Source organism: Brachionichthys hirsutus, chromosome 13 (assembly GCF_040956055.1).
Source record: "Brachionichthys hirsutus isolate HB-005 chromosome 13, CSIRO-AGI_Bhir_v1, whole genome shotgun sequence".
In the NCBI taxonomy this organism is placed as follows: Eukaryota; Metazoa; Chordata; class Actinopteri; order Lophiiformes; family Brachionichthyidae; genus Brachionichthys; species Brachionichthys hirsutus.
Window position 1 is genome coordinate 1,161,666 of NC_090909.1, and position 18,824 is coordinate 1,180,489.

The 18,824-nt window shown below is 55.8% G+C and overlaps 2 protein-coding genes across 2 annotated transcripts; both read left to right on the plus strand.

Moving 5' to 3' along the window:
* Positions 1-58: 58 nt before the first annotated feature.
* Positions 59-3,434, plus strand: pygo2 (pygopus homolog 2 (Drosophila)). The gene is given in 6 exon segments (XM_068747439.1): positions 59-190; positions 1,023-1,077; positions 1,527-1,579; positions 1,666-2,161; positions 2,164-2,240; positions 2,242-3,434. Coding segments are annotated over 5 exon segments (1,764 nt in total). The 5' UTR covers positions 59-190; positions 1,023-1,025; the 3' UTR covers positions 3,328-3,434.
* A 2,001-nt stretch (positions 3,435-5,435) lies between these two features.
* On the plus strand, positions 5,436-17,778 carry cgnb (cingulin b). Its single transcript, XM_068747120.1, has 21 exons — positions 5,436-5,470; positions 8,125-9,098; positions 9,167-9,252; positions 9,331-9,388; positions 11,154-11,248; positions 11,323-11,455; positions 11,554-11,766; positions 12,640-12,788; positions 13,177-13,203; positions 13,619-13,730; positions 13,906-14,106; positions 14,177-14,275; positions 14,590-14,847; positions 14,926-15,096; positions 15,183-15,344; positions 15,429-15,518; positions 15,582-15,665; positions 15,742-15,860; positions 16,157-16,265; positions 16,737-16,900; positions 17,075-17,778. Exons 2-21 carry the CDS (start codon positions 8,151-8,153, stop codon positions 17,187-17,189), a joined length of 3,393 nt encoding a protein of 1,130 aa, XP_068603221.1. The 5' UTR covers positions 5,436-5,470; positions 8,125-8,150; the 3' UTR covers positions 17,190-17,778.
* Positions 17,779-18,824: the final 1,046 nt, after the last annotated feature.

Below are 18,824 nucleotides of genomic sequence, written 5' to 3' on the forward strand. Positions count from 1 at the left end.
TTAAAAAGAAAATGATCGACACCCCCCGTTTTCTGCGAAGAGTTGTAACCTTCCATGGCGTGCGATGCTCTCGCTTGTCCCTCTTTGTCCGGTGGCGACGGAAGGCCGCGATAATTATGGCGAAATGTGCGTTTTTTGAATGAATTATAGTTGAACGGGTGACCGACGAGCGGCCACCGAGCGAGGACGGGTGAGAGTTTCAATTTAAAGGACAGCAGAGCAAGCAGCGGAGAAAGGGTACAGTTTGCGAGATGGCTAGCTATCTTCAATGGCATGCTAACGTTAGCTAACAAGCTAATGTTAGCTAACAGGCTAATGTTAGCGTAGTAAACAACAGTCAAAACATGGCCGATTGCTTTAATCTTATCGTTGTTGTGACGTTGAATTTGAATGCACGTTTCCACAAACGGACGTAGAAGGCTATATTAAACTCTCGGCTAGTGTCCCAGTGTTTTCGCAGCTGCCGGGTGGATCCTCAGCGCTGCCAGCGAGCCGCACCGAGTAACGTGGCTAGCTAGTTAGCCGCGGTAGCGACTAGCATGCGCCGCTAGCTGGTCTAGTTCTTCGCAACACATCTGTAAATGATCATTTAGGGAGGGAGGTGGGGTGTTTCTCTCGCTTGTTTGCACCGCCAGTCGAGTTAAATAAACAGGCAACCAGTTTCACGTCAGCTGAAGTTGGCAGAAATGTCTTAAACGGGACGAACTCGCGCTAATTGCGGCGAGCCAGCTCGGGTTTACCTGACGTTTATTCGGCCACCAAATCCCGGCGTGACAAGACACCGAGAGATTTGCAGCTGGAGAGGAGTTTTTTTGCAGACCTGGGCCGGCGTTACAACACGATCTCGTTACAATCATACGTGTTAGCCGTTTGTATGACGTCACGATTTTAACACGATTGACGCGACGTAAGGGGCAGATTCCTTCTCCTCGTCTCAGCCTTCAAGACGTCGGCGTTTTTAACGTTTTTTTTTTTCTTGCTTATGAACGGGTGATATGCGACTTCACCGACGGTCATATTAGCTAATGGCTGCCGAATCGGGGAGACTACTGGCGGGACAAGGAAAACGAAGCAAAGGTGAGTTCACCCATCTCCCAATCGGATCGGAGTCCTCCATTACTGTCGCCTCTTGTCTCCGTGCGGACCGGCTCTGTGGACGGGGTTCATGTCTGTCCTGCTGTCGGTGTCCTTCCAACTCCCATTTCCTTGCTTCTCATGTCTTCGTCTCCTTCCCGTCTCCCTCCTCTGCCTCTGTTTGCGGCCTTTCTCCCTCTCACCTGGGCCATCGTAACCATGCCGATGATGACCCCTGGATGTTTAGCATCTTTGTCTTCACGCCAGTTTCTGTCCCGTCGTTGAATCCGCTCCAGCTGAAGAGGCCCGAGGTCTGAAGCGGCTCTGCTCGGTCCCTGAGGGGCCGATCCGAACGGGACGGGGCTATTCACTGGTGGTGGACCAGTAGCGGGAGATGTTCCACCCCCCCCCCCACCCCCCTTCATATGACTGTTTGCTCTTCTTTTTTCCAGCTTCACAGATGAAGAGCCCGGAGAAGAAGAAGGCAAGGAAGTCCACCTCTCAGGTAAGTCGGTTTCCTGATTCCTGGGAATCTTTTCCGTTATTCAAATGGATTTGGTAGAAAACGGTCTTTTATTTTCCGTGCTTTAGGCGGCGGGGTTCTCCCACCTCACTGAGTTCGCACCCCCCCCGACCCCCATGGTGGATCACCTGGTCGCCTCCAACCCCTTTGACGATGACTTCGGGCCCCCCTCCAGACCCAGTGGGGCAGGTGGGCCAGGTAGCGCACCATTTCTTCCAAGCCCAGGTGCAGGCGGAGGAGGAGGCGGGTATGGGGGTGGGGGTGGGGGCAGAATGGCGGGGGGCATAACCTTCATAGGGGGACCAGGTGGTGGCCAGCCTGGGCGAAGGCCCCCATTCGGCCCCCCGTCCAACGCGGGGCCTCACCACCAGCTCGCCTTTGGAGGAATGCCTGGCTTTGGAGGCGGGGGCGGGGGCGGCAGTGGAGGAGGCGGGGGCGGTGGATTCCCCACGGGTGGGCCGTCTCAATTCAATATGCCACCAAACTTCAGTCCGCCCATGCACCCGGGGCCGGGGTTCAACCCCATGCTGTCACCAGGAAGTATGGGAGGGCCTGGGGGGGGGGGGCACCACACCCCCGGTTTGGGATGCCTCCACAGCAGCAGCACGGACCGGGTGGACACCCCTTCAATAGCCCACCTTTACCCCGGAGGTGGGGGCCCGAGGGGGCCCCCCCATGGTCCCCTGCCTCCCATGGGAGGAGGCATGGGCCCTTCCATGAACATGATGGGTGGCATGGGTGGGGGCCCCGGGGGGCACATGGTGGGAGGCTTACCAGGCATGCCCCCTCAAGGACAATTCCCACCCCCCCAGGACGGCCCCTACCGCGGCCCCAGCCCGCCCGGACCGGGCAATGACGATGGAAAGAACTTTGGCGGAGGGGGGCCCCCGCCTGGACCTCAGCAGCAGCAGCTTAACTTAAATCCCAACGGGCCCCCTCCTAATAATTCCACTCCTGCCCCCCCCCCAAACTCTGGCCCGCCGCAGCCAGGAGGGGGCTTCCCCGGCCACCCTGACGTTCAGCAGCCCAACGCCGGCACGCCTGGTCAGCCTTCCTCGGCACCCCCCCAGCCGAACCCCAATTCTTCTCCCACCGGTCCTCTGAATGGATCGGGTCAGCCCCAGCACCCCCCACCCAGTCAGCTGCAACCCCCCAGCAATGCCAACACCCCCAACTCTAGCAACTCTTCCCAGCCGCAGCAGCCCAACCAGTCCACCCCTCCTCACTCCGGCCCCGCCCCCGGCCCTTACAGCCAACAGAACAGCACTCCTGGGGGGGGGGCCATGTCGAGCGCGGCGCCGATTTCAGGTCAGAACAACATGACCAACAACAACAACGGCGGCGGCGGCAACACTCCGGGCAGCAACCCCAATCCTCCGTCCAACGCCGCCTCCACCCCGACCACGCAGTCCCCGCTGGCCCCTGGCCCGGCGGCCCCCACGGCCGGGCCCGGCTCGGGCCCCGGGAAGCTCAGCGGCAGCGGGATGGTCTTCCCCTGCGGCCTCTGCATGGCGGAAGTGCACGACGACCAGGACGCCATCCTGTGCGAGGCGTCGTGCCAGCGCTGGTTCCACCGCGACTGCACGGGCCTGACGGAGCCGGCGTACGGACTCCTGACTCGAGAGAGCGCCGCCGTGTGGGCCTGCGACTTCTGCATCAAGACCAAGGACATCCAGGCTGTGTTTGTGCGCCAGGGGTTGGGCCAGCTGGTGGCGGCTAACGAGAGCTGAGGCGTGGGCGCTCTGATCGGACCGAACGGCTCCTCCCTCCGACCCGGAACGCGCTGATGGACGTTCACGCTTCTGCATCGCAGTTTGCGTGGCTTCGTCCCTGACACCAACACTCTACCTCACAGGCGCTGTGACTGAGAGGCCCCCCCCCCGTACCGAAACCGACTCGCTACCGGCGGAATACCCCCCCCCCCCCCCCCCACCGTGTCAAAGTGTCACCTGTTTTTAGATCTTTTTTTTTTTTTTCATCTTTAAATTGAAGCAGACATATCAAATCTTTAAAAGCGAGAATCCGGCGAGTCGCGACGTTGCTTTGATTTGTTGATTTTCAGATTTTATTTCGCCTCGTTTTGTCTTTTTACTGCAAGAAAATGGGAAAATAATCACGATTTTAACCTGCATTTATTTCACCTCAACGTTTCATTCGTCGTCCCGTCTCAGTGCTGGTGATTTCTGAGGAGCCCTGTTTGAGTTTTGCTCACAGCTCACAGAGAAGATTTTACCCCCCCCCCCCCCCAAGAAAAAAAATAAGTTGTGTATATATATCAGGATAAAGCATTTGCCTGGAGCTCCCACCGGTTGAGTCGACCGTTGAACACATGATGGTCGGACTCGTGTCTTGGCTGTAATCGCTGTGATGTTTTGGGCTTTTATACGTTTTGAGTCGACGGTTTTATTTTCATCGCCGCAGCACATGAATAGTGAAGTCAGAGCTTTCTGGATGGTGTTGGCATCAGATGTGCATAGTCCTTTCACAAACGGGGAACGGGGGGGTTGCATGTGAATCAATGCAGTAATTGATCCGTTGATGTTTATATTCTGACGCCTTGGAAGTAGACCAAATAACTTGCGAGTGCAGAATAGCCCGTCTCGGTATGAGCTGTTAATAACTCCTCTTCCCGCTGTCCTTGCTTTTCTTTATTCAATGTCCGAGTTGCCTTTCTTTTCTTGCTCTCAGCTTTGTACTGGTATTGTGCTGTGCTCTTTGCTCTGCTCTGGCGCCTCCTGGTGGAGCCATGAGGAAGCGTTAAGTCTCACCAGGTGGGGAAGGGAAAGGTACTGAACTCTGAAGTAAAGGTGTTTTGTTTTGTTTTTTACTTGCTTCTGTTTGTTTTTATTCACATTTTTTAAAAATTGTTTGCTAATTGTTGTATTAAAAAAAGGGGAGGGCTCAGAAAACCCAGTGTTTTAATACGCAGGTCTACGGTAGAATATATTTACTGTATTTTAGCTTCGTATATTAAATGTAGAAGCTGGCTACGCTAACAGGGCTATTAAGCACCGTGGTTACGCTGCGGATGCACAGACGCACTGAAGATGAGTCAGCATATGTTCTAAACCTGTCTTGCATGATCTCGGTAGTACAGTGTGTGTGTGCGTGCACGGAAGTCCAACCAGTCTGGTCTGTTCAGGGCTGAGAAGCTCCAGCACAGCCCACGGCAGTAATTTTAACATTAACATGACGTTCTGTGAATGTTAAGATGTGTACACACGCGCACACACACACACACACACACACACACAGGTGCAATTTAATGACCGTACGGGATTATAGCACTTTTGTCAATAGCTAATTTGCATTACGTCACTTCCTGTTTATGGGAATGTTTATTGTCCGAACCCGCCGCGCAAACATGTTCGAATCGATTGAGGATCGTTTCCCGCAGCGCCGCGGTGGAACTGGGTCAAACAATCCACCGGATTATCCAGTGTGTGCGGAGTGGAAACTGATTCCGCAGCAGGCCCCGCCCCTTGCTTCAGCCTCCAACCAATGGAGTCCGTCCGGAGGCGGGGCGATGGACTCCGCCGCGCTGGCAACAGGTTGCGCCGGTCCGCTGGTTGTAAAAGCGAATTCCCGATGTCCTCGATTCGTGGAGAAACGTCTCCCGCATCCTGCTGCGCCGAGAACCGACGCGTGATCCCGGATTAAGGGAGGAGGAGCCTACGGATCCGTACAGGTGACGTGAAGAGGAGCGTCCGGATCCGTACAGGTGACGTGAAGAGGAGCGTCCGGATCCGTACAGGTGACGTGAAGAGGAGCGTCTGTTCAGGTCGAGAAAGTTCAACTCCCGTAAATCCCGTATCGCTAGTTGCGCGTAATAACGGCCTGACGCGCACACCCGCGGCTTTAGTTCATGTGACGGTAAGTTTCCCGGAAGAAAATGATTCTATTTGTCGCGTGCGTGTTCGATAATTGGACGCGAGCATGTTGCTAAAGGCTTCCGGTGGGAGGCGACGGCGCCTCGGTGGGAGGCAGGTGCGTCGCGCGGCTCGCGGGCTCGCGGGCCAGAGTAAACAACCTGGCGGTGGTTTCGACGCGCGCGCACCGAAACTGACTGACCGACCGGATAGGTGGGTGTGACGCAATTGTTCCAGGAGCGCACAGGTGCGGAGAGGATAGTCCAGTGAAGTCGCGTGGGTCCGAGTGGGCCAGGTGAGCCTCGCGTGGGTCCGGGTGGGCCAGGTGAGCCTCGCGTGGGTCCGGGTGGGCCAGGTGAGCCCCGCGTGGGTCCGAGTGGGCCAGGTGAGCCCCGCGTGGGTCCGAGTGGGCCAGGTGAGCCTCGCGTGGGTCCAAGTGGGCCGGGTGAGCCTCGCGTGGGTCCGGGTGGGCCAGGTGAGCCTCGCGTGGGTCCGGGTGGGCCAGGTGAGCCTCGCGTGGGTCCAAGTGGGCCGGGTGAGCCTCGCGTGGGTCCGGGTGGGCCAGGTGAGCCCCGCGTGGGTCCGGGTGGGCCGGGTGAGCCTCGCGTGGGTCCGAGTGGGCCAGGTGAGCCTCGCGTGGGTCCGGGTGGGCCGGGTGAGCCTCGCGTGGGTCCGAGTGGGCCAGGTGAGCCTCGCGTGGGTCCAAGTGGGCCGGGTGAGCCTCGCGTGGGTCCGGGTGGGCCAGGTGAGCCCCGCGTGGGTCCGGGTGGGCCGGGTGAGCCTCGCGTGGGTCCGAGTGGGCCAGGTGAGCCTCGCGTGGGTCCGGGTGGGCCGGGTGAGCCTCGCGTGGGTCCGAGTGGGCCGGGTGAGCCTCGCGTGGGTCCGGGTGGGCCAGGTGAGCCTCGCGTGGGTCCGGGTGGGCCAGGTGAGCCTCGCGTGGGTCCGGGTGGGCCAGGTGAGCCTCGCGTGGGTCCGGGTGGGCCGGGTGAGCCTCGCGTGGGTCCGGGTGGGCCGGGTGAGCCTCGCGTGGGTCCGGGTGGGCCAGGTGAGCCTCGCGTGACGCGTCCTCCGGGAAGGTGTCGGTTTCTCATCTTTCTTTTCTGCCCCGCCGTGAGGAGGCAGTGGCGTTGCCATGGTGTTTCTGTTTGACACGCACGCGCACGCGCCTCCTCCACGCAGCTCGCAATAGAATTGCTCTGAAGAGTTTGCAGGTAAAACATTATTCCGCTGCAGATCATTCGCTGTTTACCCCAAAACAAGTAAAGATAAGAACGCTCGGGCTCGTCGTGATGCTCGGTGGTGCGTTCAGGGTCATGTTAAGTGATTACGAAATGCTCCTGATGGGGAATCGTCACTCCCCAGATTACTTTTGTTCTTTGCTAAATACCATGAATATTCAAAAGAGAGAGAGAGACAGAGAGAGAGAGAGAGAGAGATCCCCGTCGACCAATGACGGACAACCGGAGAAGGAACTTCCTTTAAACATGAGGCTCGTCCTCCGCTTCCAACATGCCTGAGCAGAAGGCCATTTTTAAAATGAATTCTTCTGATGTCCGACAGTCTGCATAAACGGGCCGCCTGGTTCGGGGTTTGTTTGTGTTATTTTTAGTCTCCCATTTGTGGTTTTTTAATTAGCCCCTCCTCTTTTTATTTACTGCCTGTGTGGACGGTTTTGTCGGCTTTATAGTTGCCCTGGTTCTCGGTTTCCTCTTGATCTGTGGAATATGAATGCAAAACACACGCAGCACCTAAAGGGAACGCCGCGCGCAAAGGGAACGCTGCGCGCAAAGGGAACGCCGCGCGCAAAGGGAACGCCAGGCATCCCAAGAATGTTTTTTTAGTTGAGACAAAGACCGGCTTTCATTCGCTGATCTGAGCTCCCGGCCAGTTGAAGGGACATTCCAGCAGCAAGTGTTTCAGCATCTTGGTACCTGGAACACCTGATTCGTGTTCCAGGTGTTCCATCAGGTGTTCCAGGTACCACTTCCTGACATTTAAAAGACCAACCGAGAAAATACTGACGAGAATGATCAATATTATTCTCCCTGAATGCAAACCGGTGATAAAGATGACGGCTGTCATTAAAGTGGGCTCCAGTGAGGCCATGTTGGACTCGCATGTAATAAACATGAGGCTGACCTGCCCTGATTCTATTGGTCCAGCTCCAAATAGGACGTCTCCTCCGTTTCCCAGCATTCTGTGTGACGTTCCCTGATGGAACCCGACACCACCGAAAAAGAAGCACAATTTGAGCTCGGGAAATGATTCGACTTCATCTTTGTGCGTGTCTTTAATGGCGTTTGCCTTGATTTTGTAGCATAGAGGAGGCGTGCTGGCTGCTTCTGTGTGCGTGTGCGTGTGTGTGCGTGTGTGTGTGTGTGTGTGTGTGTGTGTGTGTGTTTAGATGAGGTCTCGACCTGCGATAAGAGGATCGCGGCGCTCCTGCAGCATATTTGACATGATGTGAATACAATCCATTGTGCCTGCGAAGGAATGAAACCTGTAGAGCAGCCAGAGACGAGCGTCGGCTGCGGCGCGTCGGCTGCGTCCACGCGCACCTGCGGTCCACCTGAGTCGCTGCACCTGAAGACGCGGGACGTTTCCTGGTCTCGTTGCTGACTTGCATCTCTCCGTGTTTCCCTTCCCCGTCTGCTTCAGGCCTTCACCGGACCCAGGAAGTCAGCATGAGCGCTCTCTCCTCTGACAGGAAGCCTCTTGTGGACTACGGCGTTCAGATCCGCTTCATCAAGGACCTCCATGACACGGGGGGGGCGTACCCCGATAAGTCCCGGGGGAACGCCAGCGCCACGCCGCCATCCAATAAGTACGGCGTTGCCGTGCGGGTTCAGGGCATCTCCGGGCAGCCGTACGTGGTCCTGCAAGACGGCCAGAAAGGCGACTCTTACGGCGTCCAGTTGAACACCCCGGCCCCCAGCTCGGCGCCGCCCTCGCCCCCCCACAGCCTCCACAAGGCAGCGGCGGAGGTCGTAAACCCCTACGGCCCTTCGGCGCGCTCGCCGGTCCCCGCAGCGGAAGATGAGGATGGGGAGAGCTTCGGGAGTCCTCTTAGAAGACCTCCCGGGGACGGTCAAGCAGGGACGCAAGGGGAGGAGTCAGAGGAGTCCAGAGCCGGGGCCCAGGAGGAGGAGTACAATGAAGCGGGGCTGAAACCTGTCAAATTAAACGGCGTGGGAACGGGAGGGGCGAAGCCAACCGCCGCTGGTCTCACCGGGTCGTTGGGGAGACGCAGGGAGAGAACCCCCGTTAGAAACGCCCCGCCCAAGCCGGAGGCTCCGGGGTCAGCGAGCGGCGAGCCCCTCCCAGCGATCGACACCGACTCCCTGGCCCCCATCAACAAGCTCATCAGTAAGTTCAACAGGGGGCGCCCCGGAGCGAGGCAGCGGCTCGGGTTCGAGGAGCGCGAGCGGTCCAGAAGCCTCGATGCTCGGCGGGATCTCCAGCCCGAGACGCCGCCCCCCTCCCCCACCCCGAATCCCTACGCCGCTCATCGGTCGACGTCGTCCGGCTCCAAGCGGGCCCCACCCGAGGCCCCGCCCGGGGCCCCCAGACCAGGCCCTCAGCGCAGCGGGAAGTTTGTCACGGAGGCTCCTTCAGCCGCGGCGAAGAAGCCTGTAAGTAGTAAAGAGCGAGGTCAGAGGTTAACTTCAGGCGTTGAATCATCCCGTTGTTCCGTCTACAGGAGGTTCGTCCGAGGAACCCGAGTCAAAGCTTCAACGGGGGGGGAGTCCCGGTCAGGGAAACGGCGCTCAGCGTCCGTAAAGAGAGGTAGCTAAAACCAGATCGATCGCGTTTGTTAATCCGGGCCTTTCACCGATTGGATCTTCTCCTCCGTTTGTCCGTCAGCACCGGCGCCGAAGACGGAGCCGTCAGACGGAGCGACGAGAAAACGGCCGGTTTGAAGGTACGACGGAACGTTCGTGTTTGATGGATGCTCTGATTTACAAGCCGGAAAATGTTCGACATTCTGGATCAAACGAGACGCTTTAAAGGATCTAAATGAAGCAGAAGTTTAGCCTCAGAGGCGTTTAGAAAGTAATGGGATGAGTGAAGAATAACTTTTCTTGTCATAGAATGAATAGATTTTTGGCTCCTCCTTTCTCCGTGGACTCAGAGTTTTCTATTTTGTCCTCTCCGTCTCCGTCTTCGTCTCCGTCTCCGTCTCCGAGGATCCGCTGAGCTCCTTCGTCGGTTTTCCGCGCCGGCTCATCAGAACCGATGGCCGTGGTTCACGTTCACATCCCTTTCTGTCCGCCCCTCGTTTTACGTGCGCTCGTTCGTGTCTGATCTGATCCCTTGCTAAGTGCTTGTGGCGGCGGCGGCCTGTGAATCATTCGGCCCGTCTCGTCTCTTGGCAACGATGCACCTGCAGAGGAAATGGTTGAGGGCTCAGTGTGAGTCGAGGAGGCATCAATAATTGAGTTGGACTGGAACCCTGCACCGGGGGGGGGGGGCTGGCTCGCCGCATTAGGACGGATCTCTCTCCGAGGGCTTTTGTGCTGTTGTTTTTTAGAACCATTATACGTGATGATGTAACATCCTGTCCGTCTCTCATTCGGCTCTTCAGACGCTTCCTACTTCTCTTTTGTGTTCTCGAGCTTCGCCTCTAAACTAAAACGTCAGATCAGAGGGGAGTGTCGTATGGGGGGGGGGGGGGCTCATCCAGGGGGCTTCTGTTTGTTGTTGTTGTGTAATGTGGAGCAGGTTTCAGGCTCCCTCCGAGCGCTGCGGGGGTGTTTAGCTCATGCCCGGCTTAATGCGGCGTCGCCGGTTAATGGCCGCCGCTGGGAGAGCGATGCAGCCGACGCACCGACAACCTGTTTTTCCTACCGCCTGCTCGTGTTCCGGTGTGTGTGTGTGTGTGTGTGTGTGTGTGTGTTGTAGTCGGAGCCCCCCCAGTGGTGGAAAAACAGGCTTTCTGAAGCGCTAATTAAAGCTTCAAGCCGCTACGTTGCCCTCGCTCGTCTCCATTCTGTGATCTTTTAACACTCGATTCCTTGGAGGCTCCGCCTCTCACCTGCTCTTCACTTTATCAGCCGTTGTTATGGATGAGCTTTTGATTGAGTCTCCTTTGCATTACACAACCCCCCTCCCCCCCCCCTGCCCCTTTCATCGGGGCTGAAGGATCCAGCCCGTTCACGGCGCTGATGCATGCTTTGATGTCATCTTCATCTAATTATCTCTTGTGAGGAACGGGAGATGCGGAAGTTTGATCTACAAACTGACCTACGGGGATGAGATCTGCACAAAACACGTCCTCATAATCCGTCGCTGATGACTGGCAGCGGCGCCGCCGTCCGTGAACCTCGCTTCGTCTCTCCTCTGAGTGTGTAGGAAGAGGAAGAGGAAGAGGAAGATGAGGGAGCTTTCATGGGCTGAAGCTGCGCTCACACCTCCCTCCGGCTCCCCCCCCCCCCCCCTGCAGCCTGTCAGGAAGAGCTGTTAAAAAGGAGACGCCGTCTGAATGCAGCGGCACGGCCTTCTCTCCCAAAAGTCAGAAACTAGGCCACGGAGCCGTTACGTTTATGCAGGGTCGGCTGTCAGACTCTGCTGTAAAGTTTCCTCTGGTTGTGTTTGTGCTCTTAGAATGATCTGTGTGTGTGTGTGTGTGTGTGTGTGTGTGCGTGTGCGTGTGCGTGTGCGTGTTTGTGTGTGTGTGTGTTAAACAGGGAGGATCCGGTGGGGAAATCAAAAAGATTAACGTCGAGGAGCTTCAGAAGCAGCTCGACCGCTGCAAGAGAGATCTGCAGGAGGCCCACGATGAGTAAGGAGCTTTCCCTGTGTGTGTGTGTGTGTGCACACTCTGCAGCCAATGAGCTTGTGTGTGTGCGTGCGCAGGCTGTCCATGGAGCGCATGTCCAGAGAGGTCGCAGAGTCTCGTCTGCGCCTGCAGGAGGATCAGCTGGCCGAGCTTCAGGAGGAGCTGAGGAGCGTCTCTGAGTTCTCCACGCGCCCCGACTCGATGCAGACGGTACTCACGCACACACACACCTGCACGCCGGTCCAGGATATGACATCACTGCACGCCCTCTTCCTGTCTGTCTGATCATCCGCCCCCCCTCCCCCCAGGACGAGATGGCCCTGCGGGCCGACCTGGCCGAGGCCGTCATGCTGCGTCAGCGCCAGGAGGAGATCCTCCACCAGCGGGAGCGGGAGCTGACGGCCCTGAAGGGGGCGCTAAAAGAAGAGGTGGAGTGCCACGACAGGGAGATGGAGGACCTGCGGGAGCAGTACGGCCAGGATATGGAGAGCCTGAGGAGGACGGTGGAGCAGGTCACGCAGGTGGAGCGCTCGCTCTCTGGATTCGTGCACAGAGTCGCTCGGCGTGGGACGAGCTCGCGTTTCTATCGTTTCTATCGTTTCTATCGTTTCTATTGATGAAAGACAGACGGATAAATGCAGAGCAACACGCGATGCTTTCTGAGTCTGTCTTAGCTCGGGCTAAATTAGCCTGCGGATTACAGGAAGGATTTAAAAGCTGCAACGCAACAAACCCAAACCTCAGGTTCTGATCACCAACATGATCAGAAAGGATCTGTCAGGCTGGTTGAGGCGATATTAAATTTACACCCAGGCTTTGTCTCGTCGTTCCGTTTCATGTGTCGCTTTGTAGTCGGCGTTCGGCGGGGGGGGGGGGGGGCTGGCAGGCTGCTCCCAGCCAGCAAAGGGAAGTTTTGCTGTGCGTGTGAAACTTTCCCCACTTTTCTGTTTTGGAGGTTCTGTTCCTGTCAGTGGATTCTTTTTGTAGTGCTTGCTGTGTCGGATATCGGGGAGAGGAAATTTGAAGCATATACGTACAGAAATAAGTCATTTTGAATTTTAGAAACGGCAGCGTCGGGAAAAAAAACATGACATGCAGGCGAGGAATAAGCAGACGGGTTGGCGGCCGCTTCTTGATGCGCTGATTTCTTCGGCACGAGGAGGATTAAGGTATTCGGATCGTGCTCCATCTCGTCTGATGTTTCCCGGTGTCATTACTTATGTAGAAGGTTGTTGTTGTTTTTTAAAGTAGTTGAAGAGGCGCTGGTCAAGGCGTGAAAACCAGCGCCTCAGTTTCCTCTGTTCCCCTGCACCGAGCGTTCACAAAAAAAGGAAACGGCCTTGGTTTGAAGCCCCACCAATCACTAATTTATGTTGCGTGTGCCTTTTTCCCAGTCCCAGGACCAGATAGAGGAGGAGCGGGAGCGAGTGAACACCTCCATCCTGACCCTGGAGGATGAGCTGGAGAGCTCCAGAGATCGGGGGGAGCAGTGGAAGGAGCAGCAGGAGAGCGCCAAGCAGGAGCTGCACAGAACCACGCAGGAGTTAGTGTCTCGTTTCAATGCTATGGAATTGTGTTTGATTGTGAGTCCGGCTCCCATTTAAGGGAAGCAAAGTGAGCTTCGACGTGCTCCGAGCGTTCTGCAGCATCTAAAACGGTGAATCCGTGTCTATTTTAACCGCCCGAGATGGTATTTCTAATCTCTTGCGCTGAATTGAGCCCATTACGGTGCTGCAGCATCGAATTAGAGCCGCACAAAGACGGACGGACTGGAAACGGGCTCGGGTTCACGCCTACTCTATTGTTTCCAGCCGCGGACGCGTCGGAGGGAATTTATTTCAAGGTGCTGCAGAGCGCTCGGGAGAATACCTTCATTTCCACTCGTGCACGATTCTTCTTAACGCATGCATTCTCTGGCTTGACTCTGGCAGGAGCAGGAAAGACATCCGCAGTCGCACGTGAGAGGAAGGAACGCCGGCGTTGTCGTCTGTTGGTTCGCTTAGATCTCGGTTCCAATCGACAGATCTAACGTTGAACGGGGGGGTTTCCTGAAATCCTGTGGATTTGGAAACTCCGATCTCTAACACAAGCAGTCGATGAAACAAATCAGCAGTCAGACATCGTCGTTGATTTTGCATTGATCAAGCGTGATACCGTTTTTAAATCTCACTAACACGTTTCCTTGTTTGAGTTCTGATGAAGCGAACTGGATTCGTCTTTGTGCGGCTGTTTCTTACCGTCCTGCTTGGCTGTTTCGTCGCTGCCGTTTTGCTTTGTGTGTGTGTGTGTGTGTGTGTGTGTGCGTGCGTGTGCGCGTGCATTCCTTACCCCTCAGTGATTCGCCTTGCTCAACGTCTACCTTTCTCCCTGCAGGCTGCTGAGATGCCGTTTGGAGAAAGAAGATTTCCAAAGCAAAATTGAGGATCTTCAGAATTCAATGCTCACCGCGAAGAAACAATTTCCTGTGTCTGATTCTTCAGCGGAGGTAATTCACACCGGCCCGGGGGGGGGGCAGGTTGCGCCCCCTGTGGGAGCCAAACGGACTGCCTAAGAACAGCCTCTACTCGTTGCTTCATTCGTTTTTCCTTGTTGTACACCCTGGTTCATCCCTTTTCTTCACGCACACACATTTACTCATCTCTAATTGCTCATCCTATAAGGAGCTCCGGCGTTGCCGTGACGATTTGCAGCGGTCTCGCGCCGACCTCGACAAGCGAAAGAGGGAGTTGGACGAGAAGAAGGAGGCACTTCAAGCCCTGAAGAAGGCCGGCGGAGAGAGAGAGGCGGAGCTTCTCTCCGAGATCAGCCGGTTGAGGGAGCAGTTCAAGAAAGACAAGGCGGAGCTGGAGAAGGCGAAGGAGGTGAAGCGCGGGATCCGCAGGTCGCTTTTTAAAGTTGAGGCCTTTTCTAAGGTGCGTTCCTCCTCTGCAGTCGCCGGCTGGGTCTTCAGGGATGACCGTGGTGGACCACAGCGCCGCCCTGGAGCTTCAGGAGGCGAACGCACGCCTCCGAGAGCGGCTCGCCCGCATGGTACAGCGCGCACGAGAGCACGTCAAGTAATCCAAACGGACGCCATGAAAGAAGCGGCCTCCCACGCAGGACTCTATTTATAACCAGGAGATCCAGAGTAAAGCTGGAATAATCCCTTCTAGGAGCACTTAAATAAAGAATCTGCTCGGCGCGACGTAGAGAAGCGCCGAGTCGGTGCAAAACCGGAACGCACCGGCAGACTCCCCTTTAAATCTGAAGTTGCCCCATCCCAAAACGGAACCGACGGGACGAATGCAAAGGACCGAATGTTGGGACAGTCCTCGAGTGAAACTTCGTCCTCCTTCTTTTCCCAGACAAAGTTTCATTCCAGCTCGGCCCGGACCTCGGGTGCTGAGGAGGAGGTGGAGGCTCTGGAGAATGAGAACCGCTCCCTGAAGTCTCAGCTGGAGGAGGCCAAGAGGGGGGCCGCCCGCCTGCTCAAGGAGCGGGAGGAGCTGACCCGGAGGGTGGAGGAGAAAGACCAGGAGAGGGAGGCGCTGAGGAGGGGCAAGGGCGACCTGGAGGAGCAGAAGAGGCTGCTGGACCGAGCCCTGGAGAAGATGACCAAGGAGGTGTGTGTGTGTGTGTGTGGGGGGGGGGGGGGGGTTACGATGCATCGTTCACCGCCGTGTCTCTCCTCTCGCCGTCAGATGGAGGTGATGATGGGAGACTCCCGCCAGTCGGTGGCCAGCCTGCAGGCGCAGCTGGACGACTACAGGGAGCGCTCCAGGAAGGACCTGCTGGAGGCCCAGCGGAGCGGCAAGGACAGGCAGGCTGAGCTGCAGCGGGTCCAGAGCAGCCTGAAGGCCCAGCAGGAGGAGGCGAGCCTGGAGGGAGGGAGGGAGGGAGGGAGGCGCCGCGTCTCTCGGGTTCTGGCTGATCGGGTCTGTTGTGTTCTGGTCTCCAGGTGTCCCGTCTGAAGAAGGAGCTGCTGCTGTGCAGCGAGGAAAGAGACGGCGCCCAGCTGGAGAGGGACCTGATCAGCAACCGCTTCCGGCACCTAGAGGGCGAGATGGACACGGAGAGGAGCGCCCACACGGACCGCAGCAGGGAGATCAGAGGCCTGGAGGTGGGGCTCAGAGGTCGAAGGTCACGAACCGAGTCCAGGCAGGCAAAAAGGAAAACGGGATCGAGTCTGTTTCTCTGCTCGCAGGATAAAGTGAAGACGATGGAGATCGAGCTGGACGAGGAGAGGAGCAGCGCGGAGCTCCTGAACGAGCGCGTGGGCCGGACCAGAGATCAGGTATTTGAGGTGCTCCTACCTGACGGGCTGCGTCATCTTCATCCTGCCTCGCCCTCCTCTCAGGTGGACCAGCTCAGGTCGGAGCTGATGCAGGAACGCTCGACGAGACACGACCTGGAGATGGACAAGAGCGTGCTGGACCGACAGGTACGGCGGCGTTAACGGGTGGAAGCCGCGCCTCTGGTGACGTCGCCACAGCGTTCACGTCCCGCTCTGCTCCCAGCTGAAGGAGCTGAGGTCCCGCGTGGCGGACATGGAGGGTCCGACTCGACCCTCGCCGACACTCGCCCTGATGGAGAGCAGGATTCAGGAGCTGGAGGAGCGACTCCGCAGCGAAGAGAGGTGCGACGCGACAGACACGGAGCCTTCGTTTCATTTTTGTGTCGTCTTATTTTAATATTTTCTTTATCTTTTACAATCACATTTTTATTTGTATTTAACTTTGTTTGTTGATATGTTAATTGGTTTATTTTGTTGCTTTGTTTTTTATTTTTTTTTATTTTGGAGGATCATCCCTCATCAGGCGCTTTAATATGACACATGACAATCGGCCTGTATCTCCTGCGCTGAGGAACCAAAATCCAAAAATAAATTGCTAATGTTTTCGTGTTTTTAAAACTTCTTCTGAATCCCTCCAGAGAAAAAAGCAGCATCCATGCGTCTCAGAGACGAATGGAGAGAAAGCTGAAGGAAGTGAACGCCACGCTGGACCAGGAGAGGAGCCAGCATGTCGAGCAGAGAGATCAGGTAGACGCTTCAGCTTCAACGTTGGCTTTCAAACTATTCATAAAAATAAAAAATAAAACCCTCCAGCTGCATCCGACCAATCGATGCTGCTGGGAGTTTGTATTAGCAGCCGAAGAGGATCGCTGCCTTTATGCTAAGCTAACCGGTCAGTTACTGTTTGACCTGTTTGTCTGTGCAGGTCAAACAGCTGCTGCTGATCCAAACTAATCTCCTTTGTCCCCCCGACCCGTCCCCCTGACCCGTCCCCCTGACCCATCCCCCTGACCCGTCCCCCTGACCCGTCCCCCTGACCCAACCAGAACACTCCGTAACCGTTCCCGCCTTTCTTTCTTAGAACATTAAACTCCTCCCACACCTGTCCACCCCTACCCATCTGGATTCTCCTCCCTCCTCGCCAGGACCCGCCTCTCCGACCCTTGACCTCCTCCTTTCCCCTCTAACTCCCCTGCCTGTCCCTCTCTCCGCGTCCAGCTGTCTCTGCGCGTGAAGGCCTTGAAGCGTCAGGTGGACGAGAGCGAGGGCGAGGTGGAGCGCTTGGAGGGAGTCCGCCGGAAGTTCCTCAGGGATTTGGAGGAGCAGCAGGAGCTGCAGGAGGCGATGCATGCCAAAGTAACGGCCCTGGAGAACGAAGTCAAGTAAGCGGCTCAAGGAAATGCTTCATAAATGCTTTTTTTCTTCTTTCGTTTAATTGTCGTGTGTCTTCCTTGCACCAGATGGCGCTCTATTCTAATACCTGGACGCAGGCCTGCATTGATTGAGCTGCAGCGTATGAAACTCTAATAATCTGCTGCTATTCTTTCCCCCAGGAGGAGGAAATCTCATCGTGCAGCTCTGGGCTCGTCCACCCTGAGCTCCGAGGAAGAGGACGGTTTCTATGACGCCTCCATCCTGAGCGAAGGCCACCTGCCGACCGGCAGCTCCTAAACGAAGAGTATTACTGTAGGACGGCCTTCTCCTTTGTGCGCCTCTGTCGGAGAAGCTCTGAGGAGCTCTGAGAAGGCCGAGCTCGCGTGAAGATCTGGGCCGCCTTGGACGGAGCTTTGTCCCGACGGAGGCAAAGAGATTAAAGTACACTTTGAGGTTTACCTCGTGTACTTCAGCTCAAAACGGCTCGGTACTGTATTTTACCTACTTCTCAATTTGCGTATTTGTTCCTACGGCTCGGAGTTTCTTTGTGTTTTGAAGGTGATGTTTTGTGTACTTTTTGTACCTTTTGAATGTGACAACGGGGCATTTCATCTGAGCCTTCATTTACACTGTATTTGCTGTATTTATATATATATATTGATCACTGAAGACAATCAAACACACGCAGCGCTGATTTATCCGCCCCTGTAGGATTTCCCACCTGTTGGGTTAAAGTTTATTTCCGAGTCGTGTGCACGTTTTCACTGAAATGCCTTATGAATGCGTATTCCTCTTCCCTTCATGCAACGCCTGCATGCTCGCTATCGTCTCGCAGAGATTTGCAAGTTTCCCCAAAACGTTTGACAGATATCCAGTAAATTTTGGACTGTGTGGAATTAAAAGGCGTCTTGTATTTTTTGCCGTAAATCAAAAGAGGAGCGCTGACAAAGTGAGAATATCGGTGTATGTGGAAAATGTCTCGAGGTTTTATTCCCCGCTGCCTGAAATGAGAACGCATTAAGGGGATTATTAGTGGTCAGGAATAACTGTTCCCGTTTGAGCCCGTCTTTTTGTCCTCGTACTTCAGTTCTGTCGACTATCTCAGGCCGAGCTGTCGATTTTCGAGTTAATTGCAGCCAAATATTACAGAATCAATGGCGGCGTTTGATGAGCTAGATTTTACGACCAGCGCATCTGAGCTTGACGGTCGTTCCCCGACCTGAATCCTCCTGATTGACCTTTGACCCTAAACCCTACATCCTCGGAGCTGTAGCGTGCGTCTGCTCAAACCCTAACGGAGGAGAGTGGAGGTGTGAATCCTTTTTTTTTTTACTAACCCTCCGAGCAGTCGCCACGTGAACCAGCTTGTCTGCCGGATCAAACGTTGCCCCCGGATGTTGGCACCTAAAGGCGCAGGGACGACCGCAGATGTGATGCAAAACTCGTATCAAAGACACCGAGGCAAGCCCTTGCAGAGATGCAGAGGACGCCCGCCTGCTCCTCTTCACAGATCTTCCTCCCAGGAGTGGAGCCGGACTAATGGTTTAGTGGTCAAAGGGGGGGGGGGTTCATCAGGAGGCATGGCGTCAGAGGCCTTACTGGAACCAATCACACTGAAAGCTTCAAGCCTCACATTTAATTCCATCTTTAGTGCTGTATCCGGCTGAGGGTCCGAAGCTGCTCACACTGCAAAAGCAAATCAAACCTGCAAAAAAAAGCTCAGCGTCAATATTAATATGCAGAGAAAATGTCTCCTGAATTATTGTAAGAGGATTTTGATGCTTTTGATCAAGAACACTTTCAGCAGAAACACCTGGTTGAACATGAGACGTGACCTGAGCAGCAACAAGAGGTGGCGACTGAAATAAACCCCCTGTTTTGTTCATTATGGGATGGGCCCTTCAAAGCGGCCTTTGTTGCATCGGTGTCGTT